Consider the following 27888-nt stretch of genomic DNA (forward strand, 5'->3'; position numbering starts at 1 on the left):
CCAAATACTCATGTCTTTGGTTTCAGCCAGACACAGTTTAAGCTCATAACTGTCACACTTGCTAGCTATTACAAACCACAAAGGTGGCTTTATGTAACTGTCAAATTGAAGGGGCAATGAAAGCATGAAAAGTAGGTCATCCAAAAGACTGTAGAAACTTATGAAAAAAAATCAGTAGGCAATATGAAAATTATCTGCACAACTGCTTGATTTTCAAAAGGATGGAAGAAAGGACATGGGTGTAATACTTTATTAATTGACAATTGCGTAGTTGAATCATACTTAATCAGCTTATATATGCCGGTATTAATGTGTGGGCCCACCAATATCAAATGTTAAAAACAAAAGCCAACTGTAAAAATATCATTCAACCAAGATAAAAATATTAAATATTTAAGAAATATTTTAAACTGAAAAACACACATCTACACAATAGTGTATAAAGCTTCAGTTAAAGTTAATATCTAGAACTAAATATTTAATTCTTTATGAAATAATAATAGCAATTTATTGCGAAATTGCTTCCAGGGATTAAACAATACTGACAATTTAATGCAAGAAACCGCAAATGAAATACTGTATCAATACATTTCTTCCTTCTTACAATGAATAAAAGAAAGAATTTAAACTTTAAAACAAAATGTTTTTACAAGGAAAATTCTACCTTAAATGTTTACATTACAAAGCTTCTATGTAAAATATTAATCTTTTCCTCTTCTTTGAATTACATCTTTTGTTTCTTATTACTTCCATCATATTTTACCAAAGAATCAATAAGATCAGACAACTCAGCAGTTTTATCAGTAACCTCTTTCAAACATTAGATCTAGCAGTGAAATAAAAATACAAGACTAGGCTTTTAGTGAGCATTAGAATTAGGCATTTTATATGAATTTGTCTGGCTAAAATAATAAAAATTACCAATATCTGATTATTTATATAAAAGAAAGTTATTAAAATGTCAGTATAAATACTGGATTATATTACTGTAAATAACTATGTAGGCTGAGATCTGTCTCAACAAAATCATTATCAAATTCTTTGTTTTTTCCATTAAGATATAGGATTTTTTTCAAGTAAGGTGGTTTTTATAGGACCATTAGAAGTTAATGGTGATCTCTGTTAACAACTGGTTTTCTTAAATCAATTCCTCTTTAATCTTTTTTTTATATATATGCTAGAAAGTGCAATTGGTTGACACAAATTTATTCAAAATCTCTGTGCACCTAACTCTAGTGATACCTCACAATAAAACAAGTTCAGACAATCAAAATACATCATGGGGAAAATATTTCATCAGATTTTTTTCAGTTATTCAACTGTTGAATCAATTTCAAATATCGCCAAAGTCTTTTAATTAACAATGAATTAAATTGAGAACTTTTATGCCTTTTATCATTGAAGTTAATCTAACGATTATATAACAAAGACAGGTCGTTTGAATGACTTGCAGCAAATATCAATATTGTCACCTGCATTTAAATGATGTCTGCACTATTAAGATCAGCTATCTGATGGGATTAAAGGATAAATGGTGATATCTGTGAAGAAGTGGACACCACGATCCAAAACATGAATGTCACCATTTCTGAATCAGTGTGGACATAACACTTGTTTTCTTATCTTAAATTTATAAACACCAAAGATAACTGCAAGACATGACATGATTAATTATTTTTGAAAAATAACTCATGATATAGCATCATTTTGAGACATTAATAATAACTTCATATTTTGGTCGATATTGAGTGATTTTTTTCTGTTAACTTTTTCGTCCTTCCTAAAGAAACCCCCAAAAAAGACTATCTATATTTCTGAATACATAAAATATATCATACCCCTGAAATGTAAAACCTAAGCATAATTTTAAATGTAAAATACCTGGCCAGCGCTGCTTCACGAGTGACAATCTATGTACATGGTTATTAACCACTTATGACAGGATTATCTGTTACCTATCAATAGAGACAATCGATTGTACAGTATATTAATGATACAACTATCATCCTTTATCGAAAATTTCATGCAAAATATGTGTTTGACAAAAGTATTCAATATGTCGTCTACTCGACTTATCTGTGATTAAGTTATAAAGTATGCAATGAATGGGTGGTATTTGAATGGATATCAATAAATGATCAAACTTGTGTGATCACTATCATTGTACAATACCACCATTGTACGATCTTCTATAAAGCTATCAAAAAATCATGCTATCTGTTCATTGATCTATTTCTTTGGTCAACATAGATTTAATACATCAATGCTTTCTGTTTCGTTACGTAGCTTCACGATTCTTTTTTAATGCATGTACAAATACTAAACAATGAATGAAATTTATTCATAAAACATGTATGTAGGTATTATAAAGATATTATAAAGATATACATTCATAAAACACATTCTTAACCTTAGAGTGAATTAAAACAAAATCTTACTATTGTGACGCTGCTTTACAATTGAATCACCGTTGGTTTACATCACCAATCATTACCAAATCTAATGCATCTGAAAATTTAAAAGTATTAATTACTTATGTGATGTCATTATAAATTTCATTGAGAATTCATGTATGCTTACTATGTGGTATGGATAGTGCTCATTGCTGAAGGTTGTACAGTGACCTTTAGTTGTTAGCTTCTATATTATTTGGTTTCTGCACGGTAGAGAGTTGTCTCGTCAGCAATCACACCACATCTTCTTATTTTAATATGCGGTTTACTGAAAAAGACTTTAGTTAGTCATCAACGATGGATTACTTAAGTTGTCTGAAACTTATACCTGGCAAATTCCAAGCTATCTTTAAACCTAGTGTATCATATCAAAATTCACACATGACATCCAAGTACCAATGTGTGCATTCTACACATATGACATCCTAGCTATGATAACTATTCGCTTTATTCCTAATCATGTATTTATTGTATTTTAGTAATTGAAGTTTTTGTTAGTTATATATGTCATTGACAGAAACTTTTTCTAAGTATGGAAAAAGTAAAATAAAAAAAAGTCCAAGGAAAATTCAAAACCAAAAGTCGCTTATCAAATGGCAGAATCAAAAGCTCAGACACATCAAACAAATGGACAACAGCTATCATATTCCTGGCTTAGTACAGGCATTTTCTTATGTAGAAATTTAGTGGAAGATAAAAAAAAAGGGGGGGGGATAATAAAAACATTCTTACTTTATAAATGTAAGCATATAACTGAGGAAAGAACAGTAGAAAACTTTATGTGAATAAAAAAGATGTTTTGGCTATAAATAAATAATTGATCATTATTGCTACTCAATAACTGACAACAATTAATCCTATTAATGGGAACTACATGACAGTTGACCTCAGAAATCATGACAGGTGCCTCTCCATTACCTGTCTCTGATAAATTGTCTGATATGAACAGCAAACCGGCTATCACTTTACAAAACTTCTGCAATCATTATTTTATATCAATGTAGTCAATACGTCCCAATTATTTTTATGGTCAAAATTTAAGTTACATCTTAAATTGCATTCCCGATTAAAATCTTTGGTAGGCCACCTGTAGTACCTATAACTGTCATACAACGGTACTTTACAATGTGTCATCAACCAAGTAAAGAACCTTTCTATGTCTCCAAGATGTCTTCCATTCAAAATTAATCACCCAGTACGGTGGCTACTTGGTGGAACTTGTTTAAAAATTCAGTTGAAAATAAGATACCTAATAATCCTTGATGATATTACAAGATAATAAGCGTCTTTTAAATAAGGTGGTTTTACATTACCATATAACATGTCTATAGAAACAAAGTATCTGTTTGTTTGGCTTCATTAAAAGTTCATACATGTATTTGGTAAGACAAATATGGTATATATATATATATATATAAACAATGTTAACTAATTCCTTTTTTAAACTTGATAATCTTCATCTTTTCGAATTTATTATAGCAGTGCAATATTTCTCCTTTGTCGTTAAAATTTAAAATTAAATCAATCATTATAAAATTTATTTTTAGTCAGAATATCGGATTCAATCATGTACATTGATCATGCAGTTTCGTGTTCATTCATATAACATGCTTGCTCATCCAGTTGACAGTAGCATAGACAGGATGCTGACAAGGCAATCCTTCCTCTAAGCATGGTGAAGCACGATTCTTATCCCAATTTATTATGCAAGAATTACATCAGAACAGCTATTGTAGATTCAATTAAAATTTTATACGTAGGATGAGCAGATTTTTTTGCACCATCCTATTCTTTTAATGTTATAAATACGTAAAATAACAAGTACTTTTAAATTAAAAGTTTAACATAGGGTGGGTAGATTGAAGTTAATGTCAAGGAATATTTAAATCCTTAACGTTTCCAGGAACAGTTGAATAAATAACTAACTGAGTAGGCCTGCTCATTAAATTAAATTTTCTACGTTAATTGAGAATTTGATGATATTAATAAAATTTTTAACTCAGCATATTGCATTTACAATAAAAGAAATTCACTATTGTTCAATGAATATGGAGAAGACAGATCTAAGCTGAAAAACTTGTGTCTAATCCACTTGTTCTGAACAATAAAATATGTTTAAACTAAACTATTGTTCAAGGCTGTATGTTGCCCTCAAGATTTCATTTTTTTTTCTTTTGGTTGCTGTCCTATTGTCTTATATTCCTCAAACCCTTCATTTTTTTTTCACACATAGCATTACCACGTTATTATATCAAACACAATTCAGTACCATGTATGTTTAAATTCATAATCAGATCTCAATTAAAAGATATAATGGATACTGACTCGAAAGAGCTAGCTTTTAAACAGTTTTAGCAAGTAGTTTTTCTTAACAATTGAATATAATACAATAGTTTGCATTGCTATACTATGACAAAGCAGTATGGTATTCCTTTTTCATTATGTATTAAACTACTGTATAAGAATTGTGATAGTAATAATAAAAGATTAACATTTTATACATTTAGATATTGGTTAGATATATAATTTTATACAACTGCCTTTAAAGGTATTTGTAATATTGTATTAGCTATCATGAATTTCACAATATGAGATATAACATGCAATCCCATGATATGAAAAATTTAATCAGTGAATACGCTAACTTAATTAATGAAAAGTTCCAATAAAAATCTGTTTGAGATGAAAAGTACAAAACTATTATTAATTATTTGATTTGAGTGGATCAACAGAAATTCAAAGTTGTGAAACAGGATTTAGTTCCATCATAAAACTTCTTTTCTCAACAAAACATATACTTGCCACCTCTTGAATCAAAATTAAGTTATTTGAAAAAGACATTTTTGATTTTCCCAATGAAATTTGTGCAACTTTACATTTGCAAGAACTAATTCTATGAACACTTGGATAAAGAGTATATAGATAAACTGCATGTAGACTGCATGCCTATCATTCTAATATTCTATGATTTTTTAAATCCGATTCCCATTTTAATTCCTTTGAAACCAATCTTGATCAATATGATAGTACAGTCTGCCTTATTAATGTGTTCTTTAAAATTGCTTTATTTCCATTCCATGTTTATATTCCTTCTATGTTTTTTCCCATAACTGTTATGCAATAACAGCACAAAACAAGGGTAGACACAAACTAATTAAAATTTCATGCATAAGATAGATTGTAGCTATTACTTTTTATCCTTGATTATCTGTATAGTTTATTGCTAACTATGCACAAAATGTAACATGCAAACCTGTAATATCAAATAATTAATCAGACAATAGAAAGGTGTTACCACAGTTTAGGCCAAGTAAACATGTGTCTAACTACCAAAAGGTGTGCAACATCAAACAATGGACCATTTTAATCAGACAACTCATGAATTAGACATTGCTTACATGTTATTGCTTTTGATACAGACCATTTGAGACCATCTTCTCTCAATTGTTCATCACAACATTTTCTAATAAATCATTCTTAAGATGAACTTCAAACTCATTGATCAGACAATCCTAAAGGTCTTACCAGAGAAATTTGATTATCTAAAATTTAAAAACACTTATCAATAATGCATGGATGTGTGCATATCATTGTTTTTCTACTGGTAATATTGATTACTTATTTAGTATGCATCCTCTTACAGACGTCTTTAATCAAATCCTGCAGTTAACCTTCAAGCATCATTCACTTCCAGAATGATCCACTGAGCTTGAAATAAATTTGATTTAACAAGTCTGTGGCAGATTCTTTAGTACATAAGTTTATAAAGTTTGACACAATAGCAATGAAAGACCAGCAAAATACAAAATCAGTACTTTCTTCATTTTACAAATCTTTAAAATACTCACTGATTGTAATTTAAAACTTTAATTCATCTCAAAGGCAATCAAGAAGGAGTTAATCTTCTAATAAACTCTTGTAACAAAATTTCAGTTTTCAAAAAATAACATTAAATTTGCCCAATGTTAACAGTGATTTGAACACACGTTCAATTTTATATTACATCATATTTGTTTTAAATGTTTTACATTAAAGTTTTTGTGCATTACCGAGTCTTTGACTGACTTGGTGGTAAATCCTATTTAGCAATTCCTTGTAATCAAAGATCAAGACAACAAGCAGTTGACTTTTGGGGATTTAAAAGGTCATGTCTCTTGAACAATAAAAGTTTACAAAAAATTTTATACATGTACAGCTTTTATTTCTATAAAAATGATTTGAGCGTTTCTTTTTTATGAAAAAAGGGGGAGGCAATTATCAAATCAAAGCTGAATTGAATTTTATATTTTTCATCATGCTTTATAATTATATAAATATTGTATAAGGGTTCTCTTTTTAGAATCTGGACCTACATATACTTTGTTTAGTAAATCAAGGGCAATAACTCTAAAGTGAAATGAATAAAAATTAAAATATACATAACTAGTATATCTATATATTTGTTTAGGGGCCAGCTGAAGGACGCCTCCGGGTGCAGGATTTCTCGCTGCATTAAAGACCTGTTGGAGACCTTCTGCTGTTGTCTGCTATATGGTCGGGTTGTTGTCTCTTTAACACATTCCCCATTTCCCTTCTCAATTTTATTAGTTAGTGGTTTTATAACTCCAAAAAAGTTCCAATATATTTTATTGAGGTGTTTCTCATTATCATATATATAGAAGCACTGTTTAAAATATTATGAAAAAATCAAGGGCCTTAATCCAATATCGACATTACTATAATAAGGATGAGATCAAAATCTACTAGAACACACTATTATAAAGCATTTGGCTGTTAATAAGATTGATAGATTGATTGATTGATTGTGTTTTAATGCTACTTTTAAGCGCCACTTTTGGGCTATTGGTGGAGGAAGATGGACTGCGGAAAACTACTGACCTCCAATAAAAAATCTGACAATCCTAGTCAATTATGAGGATTTGAGTGCACCTGCACTAGCAGGATTTTCACTCACAACCTCAGTGTTGACTGGCTAGTGATTAATTTATAGTAGTAAAAATACTTAGACCACTTGGCCACCAAGGCCTCCCCTCCCCGGGCTGTAAATGAGAAAAAAATATGTCTGTCAAAAGCATAATCATGGAATTGAGTACACAGATTACTGTAAACATTTTGAAAACAATGAAGCAATTTGAGCATGATTGATGAAAAACATTAGATTAAAAGTCTTTAAACAATAATTCAGTTAATTTATTCATTTGTAGATAATTGACGTAAATACTTTTTTTTCCATATTAATTTCACTGTTAATGGAAACGGCATTTCTCTATATTCAGTCCTCAGCAACTATTTTATCACATTGTGTGTCTCTATTGTAACAGTTAATACCACAATAATTGGAAATTCATATATGGATATTACTTTAGGCACAAAATAGGATAATGAAGTGGGTATTGCATGTCAATATTTTCTCACCACAGGTGATTCTGTAATAAAACGAGGTGCACTTTTGTAAAGATTTTGAAAGGGAAAATTGTCGCTAAAAGATTTCTTTCCATTAGAATTAATGGCAAATAGGCTGTTGCTACTTTCATGAACAATAACAGGACAAACAATTAAATTATTTTTGTTGTAGTTGGGTATATCTATGATCTTCTGTATATATTTTTTTCTTTGAAGTAGCTAAACATGTTTTAGTTGCTTTGGACCCTAAGTGCACCAGTAATACTTTAACATCTTATTTACATTTTTTGAGAATTCCTTAACATCAATTATTTATCCAAGTGTCAGATCAGGACATTTGAGCCATGAAAAAAGGGGGGACTTAAGCGGTAAAAGTAAAAGCCACTAAGTTAGAAGTAATAAATTCCTTACAAATACTGAATAAATCATATTGTAGCATTATACATTTACTGGTATAAATTTAGGAGTTTTTAGCCACATCAAGAATATAGCATGAAAAAGGTTGTTTTTACCTGATATATACCATCACATTAAAAAAACAGAGATGTTGTAATACATGTATCATACGTATAAATACATAAGTAATAGTTTATAGCCAAATACAGAATATAGTTGGAACAATTTATTCTTTATCTGATAAATACCATCACGTTTCACACAGAGATGGTGTAATAACATATATATAAATCAGTTAAGATATTTCTATATAGACATTTAAAATGTGCACATAGCTTAAAAATAAATAGAAGCATTTAAACTTAATTAAACAGTTCACTTCTAATACATCTTATCACATCTGTTTGAGAAACTTTTCCCAGGTTCTTTTGTTACAGTTTTGCATCACATCTATTAATAGTAACACTGAGTTCCATGTGTCAGTTATAAATATAAACAAAAAATTGTAGAAGTTATTAGTGTTACCTCATACATATCAACAGGGTTGCACCACAGGGACTTTCAGGACAAACAAATCTACATCTATGGTTATCAGCCTTACAAACAAGGGATACATCATCAATCTCTGAAAAATTTTAAAAATAAAATTTTAAAAATATCTTGCTGCTGTCAGTTTTTTAAGTTCTATTTCATTTTCATTTTTTTTTTTAACAGTGAAATTTAAGTTGAATTATAAAGTTTGATGTAAAAAAAAATCAAATTCGTGGGACAACCTTTGATACAGATTTGTTGCTTTTAGTTATACCTTAGAATTATAAAATTCTTCAATCTGATATCACATAGACAAAAAATTTGCCTCCTTCATACAATTTAAAAAGGATAAACTAAGCGGTCAATTCATCAATGTTTACATTGGTCAAATATAAGCCTAATGTCCCCAAAATTATGTTTTAACTTTGTTCCATTATAATCAATAAATTATAGGCTTATAACAGATTATTATCTTATTTTAAAATAGATTAGAAGGTATCTTATTTATTAGACAGACATTTTAAAAGTAACAACTAATATATTAATAAAGATATTGATTTATATCAATAAAGATTACTTGCAGTTATGTGATCTTTTGTCTTCAATGAAACAAATCTAGCAACAAATTTTTAATTGCCTTGGTCTAAGGTCAAATGTCACTGATAAATCTAAGGTTGAGATTAATATATTGGTGTACATTCAAATATAAACATACTGTGGGAAAATATCATGGAATGTGAAAGATGACATAAATAGTAAAAATAGGCATTGAATTTTAAAATATAAAAAACCCACACAACTTATACGGAACAAAGTAACATCTATGTATTGGTATGTATCGAGCATGTTTCTCAAACATTTAAATTATTATGAACACCTTTTAAACTTCTTTAATACTTGTTTTCACAATTTCATGTCTTGAAATAATATCATATACAATGTAAGGACGATCAAATGTATCATGTTCATAGGAAACATTACTGCTATTTGATTTTTTGGATTAAAACATTTTCAATTGCATGCAAGTACTTTCAAAATTTATCATTTAGAATTACATGCGAGTTTTTCTTTTTAAAGTTTGCAAATATATAATTATTAAAAAACAGTCAACCAAAAAAATACTGAAGAAGAAGTTATTCAGGTGTTAAAAACTGATTTTTTTTCTGTATATTTGATTAATTCATATTATGGATAGGAACATCCAAAAAAGAATTTTACAAATAATATCATTCAGTAAAATTGAATTACATACAATTGATGTGCAGATTGAGAAATTTTAAAAAGCTTGTTATTTCTGTAAAAAAGACAATGTGGAAATGGGTGTCATACTAATTTAGTGGATTTTACTGGATTTTACAAATAATTTCTTTAGAAATGGAGGTCTCTGTAAGATTTAAAATAACTTAACTTTAACCCATACAACAATGAATGGTTGAAGAAATGCATGTTCATGTACAGTTAATATTGTTTACTTGGCAAAGCTTCATCCCATTTAACCTTAAAATGAAAGAAAGTACTGAGAAAAAGGAGAGCATTCTGATAATTTATTTTTTGCTATTAGGGGATTATTTTTGTTTTTGCTTTTGTTTGCTGTTTTGTAGACAATACACAATAGACAATATTTATTAGCACAAACACATTTAGGGACGACATCAAAAGTTCAATGAAGGATAAAAAACTTAATTCACATAGTTTTTTCACTGACCCCCCCCCCCTCTTAACTTAATTTGGGAAAAATTGATTTACCAATAGGGATATATGTAAAAATCGATTTTAGATATACAAAACTTGCAGAATTTTAACCCCCCCCCCCCCCCCCAAACTATTTGATTTAAGTTTTTTATCCTACATCGATCTTTTGATGTTGTCCCTTACATAAAATGGTTATGGCATACAAAATTAAGACAATAAACTGATTAATTGCTTTTTATCTTTTCACAATTTATATTAATGTATCACATAGAGTTTTGTTTATCCTTTTTTTTTTCTGAAAAACCTTACATTGAGTCAAGTTGAAGTCTTAACAAGGTCTGATGATTTAAACAAACAAACAAACAAATATATATTTTTTATTGACATTTTGAGGTAGTTTTTTCAATGAATTTGATGTATACGAGAAACATTCCCAATCTGAAATTATTAACTGCAAAATCAACTGATAGGACATTTTATAATTTTTAACAGGAGTAAAATCAGGTGTCACTATTCTGACACTTGAAGTACACCCCTCCCCTTTCCACACCCTTTTGTGGGGTTTGTTTTACTTAATCTTTAAACTTTAATTTTCAGTTTATTGGTTTAAACAGTTGTTGTCAATTTCTCTACCATGGTATTGTTAGGTTTCACTTTCACTTATGCCAAAGTTCGAGGTTTTGGCCTCCTTCAGTCCTTGGTTTCTTCCTCGACTTTCACATCTTATAGTAATAACAATTCTGTTTTCCTTTTCCCAAAATTTTACCAACGGAATTATACTTATTACCGGGTTTGTACTCACATGAGCAATAGTAATTCACGACTCGTTCCCTATATGGAGTAGCATATGCTTACCATTCGGGTGAGCCTGAGATAACCCTTAGTATTTTGTCTGGTTCGTGATGCTGTTGTATACTGTTGTTTCTCTTTATAATATTGTCTTTTTCTCGTTAATAAATGTGTCAAGTTTTATTTTCGACTTTAATACCAGTCAGAATATAATTTTAATGTTCCATTTCTAGCCTAATTTTGCATGTCCCTGTGATTACCAACCCATATTACCAGCGACAATTTATCGTTTGCTCAGATCGTTTGTTATTGATTACGATTTTGTCGTCCCATCTCGAGCACACCACATTTCAACCTTCAGACGTAAAAGTATAGTAAAAACTTGCAAGGCGCCAACATATGAAATTTAAAATGTAGATTACTTGCTAATTATACACTGAGTGAAGAGTTCATACTTCATTAGCTCAGAGCCTTAATATTATAATATGTAAATGTCAATAAATGTGTACCTCTAGACTGGATGCTAAATCTTGATGTCAATGACACTGGCGTATCCAGAACCTTTCCTTAGGGGGGCCCGCTGACTGACCTAAGGGGGGCTCCAGTCATGCTTCAATGATTCCCTATATAATCGACCAAATTTTTCCCACGAAAGGGGGGCCCGGGTCCCCAGGACCTCCCCCCCCCCCACCCACCCCCGGATCCGCCTATGAATGATGAAATTATAAACGACCCTTCAGTAAATTTTTTCAAGTTGGTTGTTGTGCCAAAAAAGTTTTTACATTATGAAATGTTCACTTCCGCTTTAAAGAGAATATATTAAACTGCTTACCACTATATACAAATGAAAAGAGTATCTACTAGTTACTAAAACTGATATAGTAGTCTCAGTGAGTCTATACTGAAATACTAACAAAAAAAAGATTTTATAAATAGTGAAACACCAAAACTATTTAATTATACAAACTAAATTAAATCACATGACAAATGGTCAGTGCAAAATCGTGTCATGCTGTTTAATTTATTTCTAATCGAACTTTATATTTTAAATTTCAGATGTTCAATGTAGCTTTCATATTAAAAGTTTAATGGACTGAAGCAATATACACGTAAGTTAATTAGAGTTGTCCCCCATGTATCGTGTGTGCTTCCTGGTCGTTGTTAAGCGACGGGTTGATTTATTTCTTTCCCATCTTGATTCAAATTAACTTATATATCCAGAAAAAACATGCTTCTATGTAGACAGAGTGTGATATGATTATGCGTCTTGCAGGTTATTATAATTTCAAAAGTTGTGTAAAGTTTCAGTATTTTGTCTTCATTGATAACAGATGCCTAAAGATGAAACGCGGTCGGCGTACGCGAGCAGTAGCTATCAAATTTCTGCATAAAACTTTTTCCCACGTGCCGTGGACAGACATAAGGAATTATTCACCATATGGTTAAAGTTTATCTAAACTATTACGGCTGCTGCTGCACGACGATAATGTTTATAAATATAAAGTATGCTCCATTCAGTAGATCACAGTGATACACTGGTAAAAGGGCGTATAAATACGGCCAATTAAATATAATGAAATAAGATGAAATGTAAGGCAACTGTGTGAAGAAATTTACTGTTAATAATATCACTAAGCTTCCTCCCTCGTTTTTGAACTTCTTAATTTAATTCTTTTACAAATTAACCAAGGTGTGAATTGCTTGCTATTTGACCATGAAACACAAAGTACATCTTTACCTTCCCATTTGAAAGGATTTTATATATGAACCAAAGAAAAGCTCACATTTCTACTTCCGAAATGTGCTTGTTTTGCATTTAGGTTGCTATTCCACTTTTCCACAGAGATGTTTCGCAAAATTCTTTTTAAAAAATTATCAAATTTCTGAATACTTAAACGATATTTGCACATAGGCAAGTACTCATTTGTTAATAAAAAGAGACCACCTTAATAATTAAATTTGATAGTTCGTTACTACAACGGATGGTTCAAGCAGTACCTTACCACCATCGATGGCACTAATGGCCAGACAAGCATTGGCAGTTATATTGTAAAATATTGGCTATCTAATTAATAAGGTGCAAATAAATTGTGTTAACACTCAATATCGCTAAACCTAACGCGTAAAGTACAAATTCCTCGTTAATACGTATGCATGGTCTTGTTACGTGTTTCTAAGGTCAAAATCAAATAATCTGATTAAAAAACGATTGAAACAGATATTGTAGACACGCGAATCTAAAATCATTTCAGTTAAAGCGCGTGTAGGGATGAAATACTGATCTAAGATATTAAATTTCGAATTGAAAATTAGAATAGGCATGAAGGTATGAACATAAGGAATACATTTCTCACATAGGTTTATAATATCAGAGACATAAATACTATGTCCCTGATGATATTTAGCTGAATTAATTTATAGGGTCAGGGTTTATTTGAAAGATCACAGATAAATCGAAAATGCACGTGGTAATCCGGAAGTCATCTGTCAATAATTTATTTGTATATATTCAACAATATTAATCAAAAGTCCCCCGAATTTGATCTGGTTGACGCGTGGTCTGCTTCACCCATCACCTGACCCAGCATCCTGTAAAGTTTATGCTTTGGTTGATCAAAAACGATTAATGGATACTAAATAAATTGAATGCAAATCTAACATCTGTTATCTAAAATGGAACGATTCTGTGCAACAGTGAAGATACACATGCGTTTTAATAAACATTTAGTAGTTTTCAATTTTTTCCGTATTTAATTTTATTTTCGATTATTTTATGATGTTGCAAATTCAGCATTAAATTTTAGGAAAAATTATGCACTTGTAAAGTGTTTGAAGTTCAGAACATTTTAATGTTCTTAAATGAAGTTCCGTTTTTTTTTTTTTTTAACAGGTATATTAAAATTATATGGTAATTTATCTTAACAAATAAATACACAATAAGCAGGTGAAGACTACCTGTTGTATGTATTGGTATTTGACGAGTACCGTTACACGGCAGATGGTCCCTACACCTGTCTCTCATTTCTTTTCAAAACAAACATCTTGATTACTAAATTACTTCAAAGACAAGCGCGCCAAAGTACTGCTATCCCAATCTGTCGTTGAAATGGCCCACATATGTACCCTCGAGTATTGTGAAACCCATTTTTTTCTATACTACTAATGTCAACGTCTATGCTTTTGTTTATTTAAAAAAAAACACTAAGTGTAAAAAAAAAACCCAACAACAGGAAAATAAAAATAAAAATAAAGATGCATGTGTTTTCCCGTGAGAATTTCTATTTTTACTCAGCACGTTGGAATGGGTACTTATTACATTTATAACTGATTGTATAAATTAAGTTTTAATCTGCTCCCTTTCATTAAATTAATATTTTTGAATAATGCTTAATTTGTAATTCTTTATTTGTTTTCACAACATTTTATTTGTCTTGATAGTTGGCGCCGACACCATTTAGACATGCATTGTAAAGTAACTTTTTCCAAGATGCCCCCTGTGTATGTTGCTCATTAGGAGTTAAATTTTTGCCAAGTAAACTTCCCACTGTAGACCAATTACTACTAACGAGGAAACAAAAGGATTTACCTAGTGACAGACGGGGTCCGAATATGGCCCTTGATTTCTCCGACGCCGGTGTCCCACGCTAATCAAATTAAGTCAATTAAATAAGCAATAGACCAACAGATTGTTTAGAATCACTGTTTTAATCTGGTTAAATAAAAATGATGGTGCCCATCAACGAGCCCACTCAAGTATATGTCAAAGTTTGCTCTTGATAAAATGGTTAAAAATAATTTGACAATATTTTCTCATTTTTGAAATGTACCATATAAATAACAATTTTCTTAATCATACGCATACAAATAAAATCTGCAACTTCAACGACGGTAAGTCTTTAATTTAAAATAAAAAAGAATATATATCAGCACATCTTCGGCATTCTCACAAAATACAGTTAATATATGCAAAATTGGTTCAAGTGGATTCCAGCAGTTTGTTTGTCGTGAATAAGAATCTCGTGGATACAGGTGTATTCCAGCTGTAATTCTATCTATAGACTAATCAAAGTGTCGCATGCACCAATTTACTTCATTTTTTTTCGCAAATATGAAGGTTAAGTAGAATAAAACATCTGTAACACCTTTATGCAAATTGAATTATTTTAGATTTGGCGGGTTTTTAATTCACTGTTACCTCAAGGTTGACGGCACGCGTCGACTCGTGCCGACTTTCGTTTTATCATTCATTTCAAAGCTTTAACCGTGACTGACTCCTCCTCCGACTTGCGGCTCTAACTGAGTGACGGATGAATAACAATAGCAATTTCAACAGGTCTTATCTTCCCAATGAAAGTAAATAATAACAAAGGGTCGAAGGTAAACATGGATGGTTTATCAAATATAAAATGATGAAAAATAAAAACAAGAAAAGCGTGCAGATTTTCTCTGAATGTGTTGAATGAAAAAAATGAATACGTTTTAAAATTTCTTGACTCACCTATGCTTTTTATATTATCAATGTTATATATAATACCCGACAATAAACGGTTGATCTGCATCTGGGGCACTTATCATTTCAAGTATCATCAAGTGCATTTTGTTAAAATTATGTTGAATTATCAAATTTATAACATCTGAAAAAAAATTCCTACTTCTTACAATCTGTTTAAAAATTTTATTAAAGTAAAATGGCTTACTTTTTTACCTGATCGCGTGCCGTATTTGCCTTATATGGAAGTCATTTGCATTTGTTAAAAGTGGTTACTGAGACAGGTGTTTTGTCTCGAGCGACAGCTGAAAGCACAATGGATCCTTTAATGTATTGTCCAAAAACTCCACACATTTAAAACACGCGAGAGAGTTTGTGTATTTCAACACAATTGCCGGAATGTTATATTCGTTAGTTTTTTATATTTATTCATGGAATAATATTACTTGTCTTTGGTTAATAAAGGTAAGAGTTGAAAATGGAATACAATTTGATACCGTGTGCTATTAAATCATGTAAAAATAGCCCGAAAAGCAACAAGTTGCATGTGCAAATAAAGGTTACCGACACTTGTAAGAGTTATTGAAAAAAAAAACATGTTTTATTGGTTCAAACGAAGTTTAGCAACCTTTTTCAAGTTATAATTTTTTTTTCGTTTCATCAAATTATAGTTTTCGTAAATAAAATATGATATATTCACAATATGTATAAGATGGTAAGAATCAATTTATGAACTAAACGCATTGAATTTATGATAGTTTCAAATTATGCATTTTGATATTTTGTACTCATTTACGTTTTTGTTTCCAAAGTCATCTCCATTATTGTAGTAAAAGGTGTGAAAATAGCGTATGTATACACCTGTGTGGATAATTAAATCAAATTATTGAAAATGATATGAATGCTGCTTTGTAGGATATCTGTCAATCAATTTTGTGGGCGGAGTCAGTGTAGAACGAGGCTAGTGTAAAGGTAACTCAATAGTGAACAACTGCAGAGTGAGAGAGTAAACAAGAAAGATGCCGTGGTGGAAAACACCTCGTATTGTGGTACTTTGGATATTAATAGAGTATTCTATAGTAACAAAGGTATGTCATTTTCATAATTTGTACTTATACAATTTTACGCTATACATCTCACCTTACCTATCTATCTAATCTACTAATGATATATTGCCGACAGTTCCCAATATTCTTGTTTTATAGTATTTCTCAAATTGATTAGCTTAACTTGTTTTAAAGAAAAAGATCATATCGCTTTACAATTGAATGATTAAATTTAATTGCAGTTAATTAATTCACACTTATCTTCTTTTTCAGGTGTTATGCACAGGAGTTTTTGAATTGGAATTAACAATGTTTAAAAATTCAAAAGGTTTTAATGTAAATGGTGAATGTTGCAATGGAACTATGAACAGAAACAGTCAGTGTGTATATTCTTGCCGGACATTTTTCTCTATCTGTTTTACAAACTATCAAGCAGAGATTTCAAGTAATCCAACGTGTAATTATGGAACATTTGTGACTGCCGTTCTTGGAGGCAATACAATTGATTTCAAAGAGGAATTACCTGTGAAGTTCGAAAATCCAATCTTATTTCCATTCCAGTTTTCATGGCCAGTAAGTAAACAATTAACGATTCGAATTTTACAACATATATTCACCATTCGATTGTAATGCAGATTAACATTCCTGTAAGATAATCGCAAAGATTTTTTATAGCCTATTTAAATAACGTGCACTGTAATATTGGTTTGGCTATGCAGTCTGTTGTAAATCTCAATATCAAACATTGCATACCAATAAAAAACAGAACAACTGATCTTTTTTCATCTTGGTCACAGCAAAAGGTTACGTTGATGGTTTAAAAGGGGATTTAGACCTGTAGATTACCGACCTAGCGACTATCGATTTGCACTCGGTATATCCCGTTATGATGCTGGAAACAGCTTGCCTCTTTGCCACTAGCTAATAATTTTGTGTACATAAAAAGAAATGTACCATTGGCCTGCCTCTTTACATGAAGTTGTTTAGTATTTATTTGTACTTGTTAACACTGTCAAATGTACTGTCTTTCGTCAAATGCGTTTCGTTGTTGACCTAAGGTAAGAAGATATCAAAGGGGTATACAAAAACATAAGCGGTAGAATTAAGGACATCATAGCCAAAATTTAAAATAAACAAGCAAAATTCCATAAAACACTGTACAGCAGAAAACAAACTGCAATAAGAACACCCGATGATGGCCTGGAATGATGAACTTCCTGTTCGACTAGTGACATCCATCATGTTACTATACTCAAGACAAGTAATATTTCAATGTATAGTTGCATTTTGTGTTGTCAATAACGTAGAAAGGAGGACACGATTATGGTTACGACATTCGAGACATATTCATGGTCAAAAGTCTCACAGAGTTCCCAAATCATTAACAAAGTGCTCGGTGAAAAGCAGGAATTTAATATGTGAACCCCATTCACAATGTACTTACTCAATAGACATTATAAGTATAAATTTTACAATTTCAGGGTACTTTTTCATTGATTTTGGAAGCATGGCATGATAAAACCACACAAGGTCCCAAACAGGGTAAGTAATTTGATGTTTGTATTTGTTTTACAGTGCCTGTAAAGGATTTCAAGTGCACTAATTGAATTAAATTGTTGTTTATGCAACAATGTTTTACAGAAATATGATAAAAGTCTACATTTTTACTTTGAAGATATGGATCTATATAATAAACTTATGGATTAAAAGCGATACAAACGTGTTATTTGTGATCGGTGTTGTGATTTCATACAAGGATTTATTTATGTGGAGCGTGTCTCGTGTTTATAACCATGGATATAGTGAACATACAACATTCATGACTGATATTGGATATTAAGTGGAAATTTACGATTCTGTGTTGGCACATTGAAACCCAAATAATTATAGAATTCTTAAAAGTGGATTTTTGTTTGTGAAGATATCTTCTAGTGGTGATAAAAATTACTACAATGTAGATTTACAACTGTCGTTCCGGATTTCATGTGAACTTCAACATATGGCAAAACATATACCTGGCATTGTATGACCTGTAACTGATTTTAATGCTTCTTTATATATATAATGTAAAGCAGCAGTTTTCTCATATTTTGTTGTTTAATGAACAAGGGCTTTATATTAACATTTTAAACAGAGAATTGCACACCTGTATGCACAATTTATTTCGATATAGTAATATAAACGTTGATTTTGTAACACTAGACTTAAAATTCAACAACAACAAACATATATGCCAAAATCGTCTCAATTCTCAATACTTTATTTGATCCCACCACATTTTAAGTAATTTTCATAGGTTGTATAGAATACTTCAGTTTGTAAAAATTTCCATTGACGTCCGAATTTTGTGTCAGTCCAATATAATGAAATCGCTTTATGTAGAGTGCAAACAGGCATGAGAAAATTATAATGCAAATCAACAGTTGGTTTGGGATTGAGATGGTCATCAAGACTAGCATATAACAATAAAACATGGCTATTGTCAGAAACGAACGATGGAGAGTTGACACGCTTGTTAAAGCTCACCTGTATTATTAAACTTGGTATCGCTTTGACGGGCGTGTGAGCGAAATAGCTTTCTCACGGTCCAATGTTTTTGTCTTGCAGGCAGTCCTCGGGAACAGATCATGAGGTTAGCAGTTCAGAAGTCCATATTAGCAGGATCATCGTGGCAACAGCTGATGTACGATACGCAGTATACATCTCTGGAGTCCTCATACCGAGTAGTATGCGACGAACACTACTACGGAACTGGTTGCTCAAACTTTTGTCGTCCAAGAGATGACCAGTTTGGTCACTATAATTGTGACGGTAATGGGACTAAGATATGTCTAGACGGATGGAAAGGTCCTTACTGTGACCAAGGTGAGAATATGTAATGGTGTAATGAATTTCCCTGAAAATAAATAAGTACAAAAGCACCAATACGGCATTTAAAATGTAATTGGTCAAAATCAAACATGGTCACACAAGGTCTTCACCCTCACCTAGATATCTTTCATCATCTAATACGTTTAATATATGCAAAATCATAATTCAGATGATTGATATTTTTTGTATGAAAAACTGGGTCTGCCGTAAGACTGTAATTGATCTCTAAAAATCAATGCTTTGAATTTTATAATAAGGAGAAGACGATATTATCAAACATACGTAACGGTCTAATCGTACTAATATTTGCTGATAAACGATTTGTTGAGTCTGTTCAACAGTACAAAGGAATTTGACTGGGCCATCTGTCGCATTTCCCCTGTAAAAGATAGGCTTTATTATCCCGGGGTCATTGTTTCGTCATACTTCATCTCGTCCCAAGATTCAATCGAACTGTCGCATTCAATTCACTCAAATTATCCATAGTATATTTAACTGTATGATATAAATTAACAGTAAGCATATTAAAATGATTGATTCTTGTAGCAAATTTCTGAATAAAAATATTTACATCTTATCCCCTACTTTGTGTTAATCTCATTTTTACCTGTTATAGTTTAGACATTATGAATCATTTAACATAAGTCACGAAATAACCAAGGAAAATCAATACCCCCACAACACAATATAAATATATATATATATATACTTGTAAGGTTCTGAGCCTTTAGCGTGTTTGTTGATGTTACTCATTGTTTTTTCGCATGGATTATTCTATAAATTTAAAATAATTCAAGTACATTTTGTATTATTAACTTAAAATTTTGTTTTTATTATGTATTTTGCTATGAGCATTGACACGTAAAACGTCTTGTCGCACCAGCTGTCATTCCTATACACCAATAATTTGGCCAGGTAGACAGAGCCACAAAACAGCTGTTTTTTTCTTAAATGCTATTTACTAAATCATTCTTGACTATCTCTAGCTTACTTATTTAACTAGGTCAAATACAAAATATTCTTCTGATTAAAACGTAAGATTCCAATAGTTTGGACAGGATCTGTTTCTTCTCATAGACATGATATATTGTCGAAATTTAAGTGCAGTTCCGGTCATCACTCTGTTGAGAATGGCCCATGATACATATGTTGCAGAAAAAATAATTGTATAAGAGGATGTAACCATTAAGTTCCCAGGAAACTAACTCTCCCAAAATAATTGAACAGTGCTTGCAAAAAATTACTAAAGTGTGGCATGTTAAAAGCAGACAGCGAATCTGCTAGCAATATAATTATAGTCTTTCACAAGAAAAATGTGTATCCTGTACGAATTAAGTTTAACCCTGGCGTTTTATCAGCGTGAAGTTTGTAAACCATTTATTTAAACCATGGATTCTTAATAGCTGAAGTAAATGTTTAAAACCTCATCTCTTTTTTCTTTTTAGCTGTCTGTCTGTCTGGCTGTCACCAGAATCATGGATTTTGCGATGCTCCAAACGAATGCAAGTAAGTATTCAAGATGGTATAAATATAAGACATGTTTTAACCCTGAGTAAAAATAAGGTGAAGTACAGAAATTCCTGAATCTGCCAAAAAAATAAAGAGTGTCATTGTGACAAGGACTTTATAAGTTGGCAGTTTGTAAACAAATAGTAAGGCACATTAGCAAAAAATAACAACATGGAAGACACTACAGTATTATTATTTGAATATGTGGTTTTTATAATGCACGTACTCTTCATGCCCATGTGGGATCAAAACAAAACTAAATTAAAAACGTTATGGCTTGCAAAACATTACAAGACAAATTATGTTTTGGGTATGTGCAAGTTTCTTAGGATGTTAGATTCAGCAGATGTAAATGAGTAATTAGTTTGGCATGTACTATTCAACGTTAATGTAAATTTCCCGGTCTTTGTGACCTGCAAAAAAACTGCAAAATGTAATGAAACTAACTCAAGTCTAACTGTTTCAATATAAAGTAATTAAGTCAATATTTGAGAAGAAATAATAATGTCCTTGGTATTTAATAAAAGAAGGCTACAATATCGACTTGATATTAATGAAAAGAACTTCCTACAGAATATTTTATCGACAATAGACCATGCTAATTCATCGTACAAGGTATTACTAATTGAATAAATATTGTGAACAGGTGAAATTACAAGTTTTAAAAGAATTAATGTTTTGAACAAATTCTTTCTTTGTTATATCTACAAAATAATTGAATTACAGCCGTGTAAGCCTACAAGTCTGTTGCTTTCTTAAACAAAGTGTATTGTATTAGTCCTACATCAATATTAATTAATAGCTTTATTAGAAGTCTAAGTTTACTAAGTGTACATTTTTTAATTTCAGATGTCGTATGGGTTGGGATGGACCATTTTGTGATAAATGTGTTCCCTACCCAGGTTGCCTCCATGGATCATGTGTGGAATCATGGCAATGTAACTGTGAAGAAGGATGGGGAGGTCTCTTTTGTAATCAAGGTATATTTCCTTCCTATAATACAATATTGTGGCCCATTCTCAGCTTCTCTATATGCATTGATTTTGTTCTGTGAAAGTTTCTAGAGCAACTGTATTCGAGTCCAAACTAAATATATAGTCAATTTACTATATTACAGGTTCTCCAAACAAGCAAATGATGATTGTATGATCTATCTGAAACAAACCAACTGCCTATATAAAACTTTTCCTACACTTTCAAATATTAACCCTCAACTTAGATCGTGAAAATAATCTTATTCAAGGATCTACTATGATATAGCTTACTCAGAGAATACATTTTAAAGATGTGTAAAAACTTTTATTCACATGATATATACATGATTTGTTACTTTAATCTTCCGCCTTTTATTTCAGACCTGAACTACTGTACACATCACAAACCATGTAAAAATCAAGGGATATGTACCAACACTGGTCAAGGCAGTTATACTTGTTCATGTCCCCAAGGATTTACAGGAACAAATTGTGAAATAGAGGTAGATGATTGTCAAAACCTTCCTTGTGACAATGGAGGACAGTGTGTGGTAAGTTTGAGTTAATTATATCAAACTTTTTAATATAATGTTTTACACCATACACTTATTCAACATTCAAAAAGAATCTTTTCTCTTTGTTTTAATCATCTAAAATTTCTTAAATATTCAATCCTATCATAGTGTTCAATATGGAGGCATTATCTCCATCATATCCATGGTTTAAATTCTATAGGTCAGCAGTTATTTTATATTAAGGTACATCCTCAAGTTCGCTTTATATATTTTAAACAGCAGTTGTACAAAATAGCTTTATCTTTACTTTTAGGATGTTGGATCAGGCTACCAGTGCAAATGCCAAGATGGGTTTACTGGTAAACGTTGTGAAACCATAGCTGTTTCCTGTAGCACATCCCCTTGCAAAAATAAAGCAATCTGTACAGAGGAACATGGATCGTATAAATGCCAATGTCAGCCTGGATACACTGGTTACAATTGTGACTGGGAAATTAACGAATGTGTTTCCAACCTCTGTCAAAATGGTAAGTCTATAATTAACTGTTATATTAGTTATAGAAGTTTGGCTTAAGGTTTCAGGCTGTTTTGAGAGTATCTTTATTGATTTCCTCTTTTGTTAGTCCAGCTATATAGTTATGAGGTACAACCTCTGTTACAATTACAACTTATTTACATGTTTGTGTGGTAGTTCAATGAGAATGAAAATAAACTCAGTAAAAAAAACTGGTTAACAACGATGGGATGTTAACAAGAATACCATTATTTATCAATAACTGGCATCACTAAATCATCTCTCTATTCTATACCTATGACATCTGCATCTTCAAGAGCGAAGTGCTGTGCAGTTTAGTACAGATTGGTAGTAAAATATGCTCATTTGCCAGTATCTATTACACATTAGTGGTTCAATAGTTGTCATAATGATACCGAGTCTGGTATAAATCACAACCTATAGTACATGTATAGTACGATAAATGATTAGCATAACACCATTTCAATAATATATTGATGAAATGGATGTGGTTTATTTGTAACACATGGCACATTTTCAATTGGTTGCCGACCATAGATTTTTACAACATATTTATTCATTGCTTCATTATTCAATAAAAAAAATGAGGTCATCACCTGGTCCTTGTCAAAACAACAGAAACACATTATCGGGAAATGCGTTTTAAATCTATTATGAAAATTCAACCTCTAGTAATTTTCCATTGCATTCTCTTTCAGGCGGAAGATGCGTCGATGAACTTAATGGCTTCCGATGCGTTTGCCCTTCCGGTTATAATGGAAGTCTATGCCAGGAAAATATCGATGACTGCGCAGCTGCAGGCGGAAACCCATGCCAGAACGGCGGAAGTTGTATAGACCGCGAAAATCGGTACGAATGTAGATGTATACCAGGATTCGTAGGTCCATTGTGTCAAATTAATGTTGATGATTGTGAATTACGGCCTTGTGCTAACGGTGGAACATGCGAGGATAAGATAAACGATTTCTCCTGTACTTGTGTACCTGGATTTAGTGGGAAAGATTGTTCAGTAAATGATAACGACTGTAGCAGTTTCCCTTGTAAAAATGGAGCTACATGTAGGGATTTAGTCAATGATTTCAAATGTGAATGCGCCATTGGATTCTCTGGAAAAGATTGTTCTTATCGTGAAGGAGTCAATCCTACCGAGCAAACAACTCCAGACAGCCTTGAAAACACTCCCGTAGTTATTGCAGTAAATAACCAAACAAACACGGATTTAGTGCGTTCAGACGCAGAAGAGTTTACTACTACTAAGCTATTGCTAATTGTTTGTCTTGGAGCTGGCATACCATTACTGCTAATAATTATAATGGTTATGTTTTTATTACTTCGGAGAAAGAATGATCCGCCTCCAATTGACACAAGCAAAGAAAATGAGGAAAACATAGTGAATAACATTAACAATAAATTGACTGATTCTAATATTTTCACAACAAATCAGACTTCTGCTAGTATTAATAAGATTTCTAATGAGGAACTTCAAAAAGATATAAATGTAGACTTTAACACATTCAGACCTGGAAAGGTTGAAAAATATACAAACACTAAGCAGTTCTTACATAGAAAAGACTTAAATACACAGGGGCAGTTTTCAAAATCGCCTCCTCAAAAAGACAGTGATAAATACAGAAATCGTATTGACGATAATTATTCATCTGAAGTTAGTTCATCATCAAAAAATGATTTTAGGTGAGTTATGCTTTATATTAAGACTTAACTACAACATGTTTTGATTTCGTTAAGTATTCTTGAGGGGTAATTTCTTACTTGTGAAATTTATGTACGGTTTTGAAAGAAGAATTGCTTCTGATGCAAAACAAATTATTTTTATATTATCGGCTTAACCATAACTTGGAGTATTTTATGAAGTGCCACTTGAAAACATATAAAAAGAAATGATCGTAGCATCTGAATTCATTGCAATTTTCTACTCTTAAGAATCTTATGAAAGGTGTAAAATGTTTAAGAGAAAACATGAAAACCTTTGTAACAATTAGTTATAATGTTTTATTTTTTTGTTTTTCAGCTGTTATAATACAGACATTCATATCATAGACTATTCCAAAGAATATTCAAAAGATTCTAGAAAATCAACATTATATTTAGAGCCAGCACATCGACATTCGTGTTATAGTGAGGACGTACTGGCGACCGAAGTATGACAGACAATTCCAAAACACTGCAATAAATTATATTTATTTATACATATTGCTGTAAAATATGCATACGTTGTGATTTAAAGTGCCTTTTGTAAAGACTAGTATGCAGTGAGGATAATTCTGTCTCCGAATTGTTTCAAGTGAGTTCAGCAGGCTGAAAGTTTTTCGTTTGAGCATTGGATTAGTGCTTTGAAATTTCGTATTTATGACACTAATGACATAAAACCTTGATTACAGTCCAATGTGTACAGTTTGTGTACATTTTGCCAAAATATATGCAAAGAATACGGAAGGAAACAGTTGTGATAATAATCCATCCAATTATTTCTGGTGCCAATTTTATTGGCAACTGGCATTTTTAGCAGCTATTCACGTGTGTATTTTGTTATGTATGATGTGAGTGCAGATGAGTAAATGAGTAAAAAGAGTGTTATTTTTTTTTCAAGAAATATATTTGTTAAAAAGTGTGTCTGTTTGATTCAGTATGCTCTCTATTTTTTAAAACGCTAGACATCAGATGAGATCATATGATATACTTATTGTTGAAGATGAAATATTTATTGTATGTATTTAATTGTTGAGTTTTAACTTAAATAATTACAGTTTGATGCAGATTTTACTCCAAAATAGAGATGATTAGATGTAGCTGGTGTTACATATATAACATTTTTAAAACTCGATTCCTAAAACAAAAGTAATTACACCACTTCAATATACTTCGAGTTAATTTGAAGAAAAATTACATCGTGCATTTTGAAAATACGATTGTTCAATACAGCTGCATCTATTGTTTGAAACACATTTTGCTTGAAAATTACTAATTGGTGCTTCAGCTTAAGTCTGCAAAAACTGTTGTTTTTTATGAAGTAATAATTGTTAACACAGACAGAATTGTTGTTTTATGGCTATACATGTATACTATTGTAATTTGTACAGTTAATTTAAAGCTAAGCAACAATTTCCCTTCAGTATTGGATCAAATCAACCTGGTTATTACACTGAAATAGGGCAAATTATTACAGTTAAATAATGTTTTGTTACCTTACTATTATTAGAGTCACTTGCATTTTGAGCATCGAAATTTTGATGCTTTTTGGCATTCAAATTAAGCATTTAGCATCTGGATCAAAAGTTCCAAGTTTTGTTTTGTAAAAATGTTGTTGTCCTGTAAAATATAGTACTACTTGTACTTCTGAAAGAAGTATTTATCCAGATTTATAATGAACAAATGAGATATATTGTCAAGTATCTTCCATCATTCCACAGAAAAAGGACCAGGCAAAGCCAAGGTTCTCAGCACGAAGTAACATCTCATACAGATCTCACATTTACCATTTGGCCCATCCTACATGTATCTTACACTGGCTCAGATCTCATTCTAACTTACATCTATCATTTCTCACCACTATCATTCATTAGTCATGTCTTTGTTTTTTCTGTGATGCCTGTATATATTATGTATATTTATAATGTTTTTTTTCTGGATGTATATAACTGTTATTGCGATTATTATATTATTACTATTGGTATTTCACATGAAAAATCATGAAATAAAGAGAGGTCACAAGTGACTATTTTCCTAAAGTAATATATTGTTTCCTTTTTTTCGTAGCAATTATGAAAGTCTACAAACCTACATAATGCAACCTTTTCTTTTGAACACTGGCTGTCCATTGAGTCATGCAATGGTTGCGTTTTATCCTTGAAAAACCGTTTGAATTTTCGTGGAAGCTTTGAACTTTTAATGGTATATGTATATCCAATGAGCGAGTTGAATGTGTCTTACTGGCTAGCTAAAAAATATCTTTCTTTAGAGCTTTTGCCTTAGTCATTGTGAAGCCAGATAAGTTTCATCACCAAAGATAGAATATGGTGGATAGGCATTATCTAAGGACAATGATACCATTCATGCTGTGATCATAGTATCAATGTATACATAGAATATGGAGAATAAGCATACCCTGTGGACAATTACCATAATCATGCTCTGATCATGGTATCAATTTAATCCAAAGGCTATGGTGGATAGGTGTACTATGGGGACATTGATCCACAACCATGATCTGAACATGGTAGCAATAAAGGCTACAGTAGTATTCTGGTGTTCAAAAGTCATAAATCAATAGAGAGAAAACAAATCCTGGTCAAAAACTAAAACCAAGGGAAACATCATATACAAGTGGAAAATGCCAACATTACGTAACAGAAATTCAGAACAAATACATGCAAGAACACCACAAGAATGTACTTCATATATAAACATTGGTTGATAGGAATACTCTGGGAACAATGATTTACAATCACAATCACATTCTGAACATGAACTCCATAGACTATGGTGGATAGGCCTACTCTGAGAACAATGATTTACAATCACAATTCTGATCTGGACATGGCATCAATGTACTCCATAGACTATGGTGGATAGGCCTACTCTGGGAACAATGATTTACAATCACAATCCTGATCTGATCATGGCATCAATGAACTCCATGGACAATGGTGGATAGACATACTCTGGGA

General features: G+C 31.4%; 1 protein-coding gene across 6 annotated transcripts in view; it reads left to right on the forward strand.

Moving 5' to 3' along the window:
* LOC143068351 (uncharacterized) overlaps window positions 1-26953 on the forward strand; it is an 82708-nt gene extending 55755 nt beyond the window's left edge. For all 6 annotated transcript variants that reach the window (XM_076242339.1, XM_076242335.1, XM_076242337.1 and 3 more), the window contains 11 exons: window positions 12321-12373; window positions 16669-16841; window positions 17073-17372; window positions 18281-18341; window positions 19407-19664; window positions 21116-21176; window positions 22029-22159; window positions 22535-22704; window positions 22982-23195; window positions 23902-24895; window positions 25233-26953. In XM_076242339.1, the coding sequence (XP_076098454.1) occupies window positions 16773-16841; window positions 17073-17372; window positions 18281-18341; window positions 19407-19664; window positions 21116-21176; window positions 22029-22159; window positions 22535-22704; window positions 22982-23195; window positions 23902-24895; window positions 25233-25368 (2394 nt within the window). In that variant the 5' untranslated portion in view covers window positions 12321-12373; window positions 16669-16772 and the 3' untranslated portion in view covers window positions 25369-26953. The remainder of the gene's footprint in view (window positions 1-12320; window positions 12374-16668; window positions 16842-17072; window positions 17373-18280; window positions 18342-19406; window positions 19665-21115; window positions 21177-22028; window positions 22160-22534; window positions 22705-22981; window positions 23196-23901; window positions 24896-25232) is intronic.
* Window positions 26954-27888: the final 935 nt, after the last annotated feature.

Source organism: Mytilus galloprovincialis, chromosome 3 (assembly GCF_965363235.1).
Source record: "Mytilus galloprovincialis chromosome 3, xbMytGall1.hap1.1, whole genome shotgun sequence".
Lineage (NCBI taxonomy): Eukaryota > Metazoa > Mollusca > Bivalvia > Mytilida > Mytilidae > Mytilus > Mytilus galloprovincialis.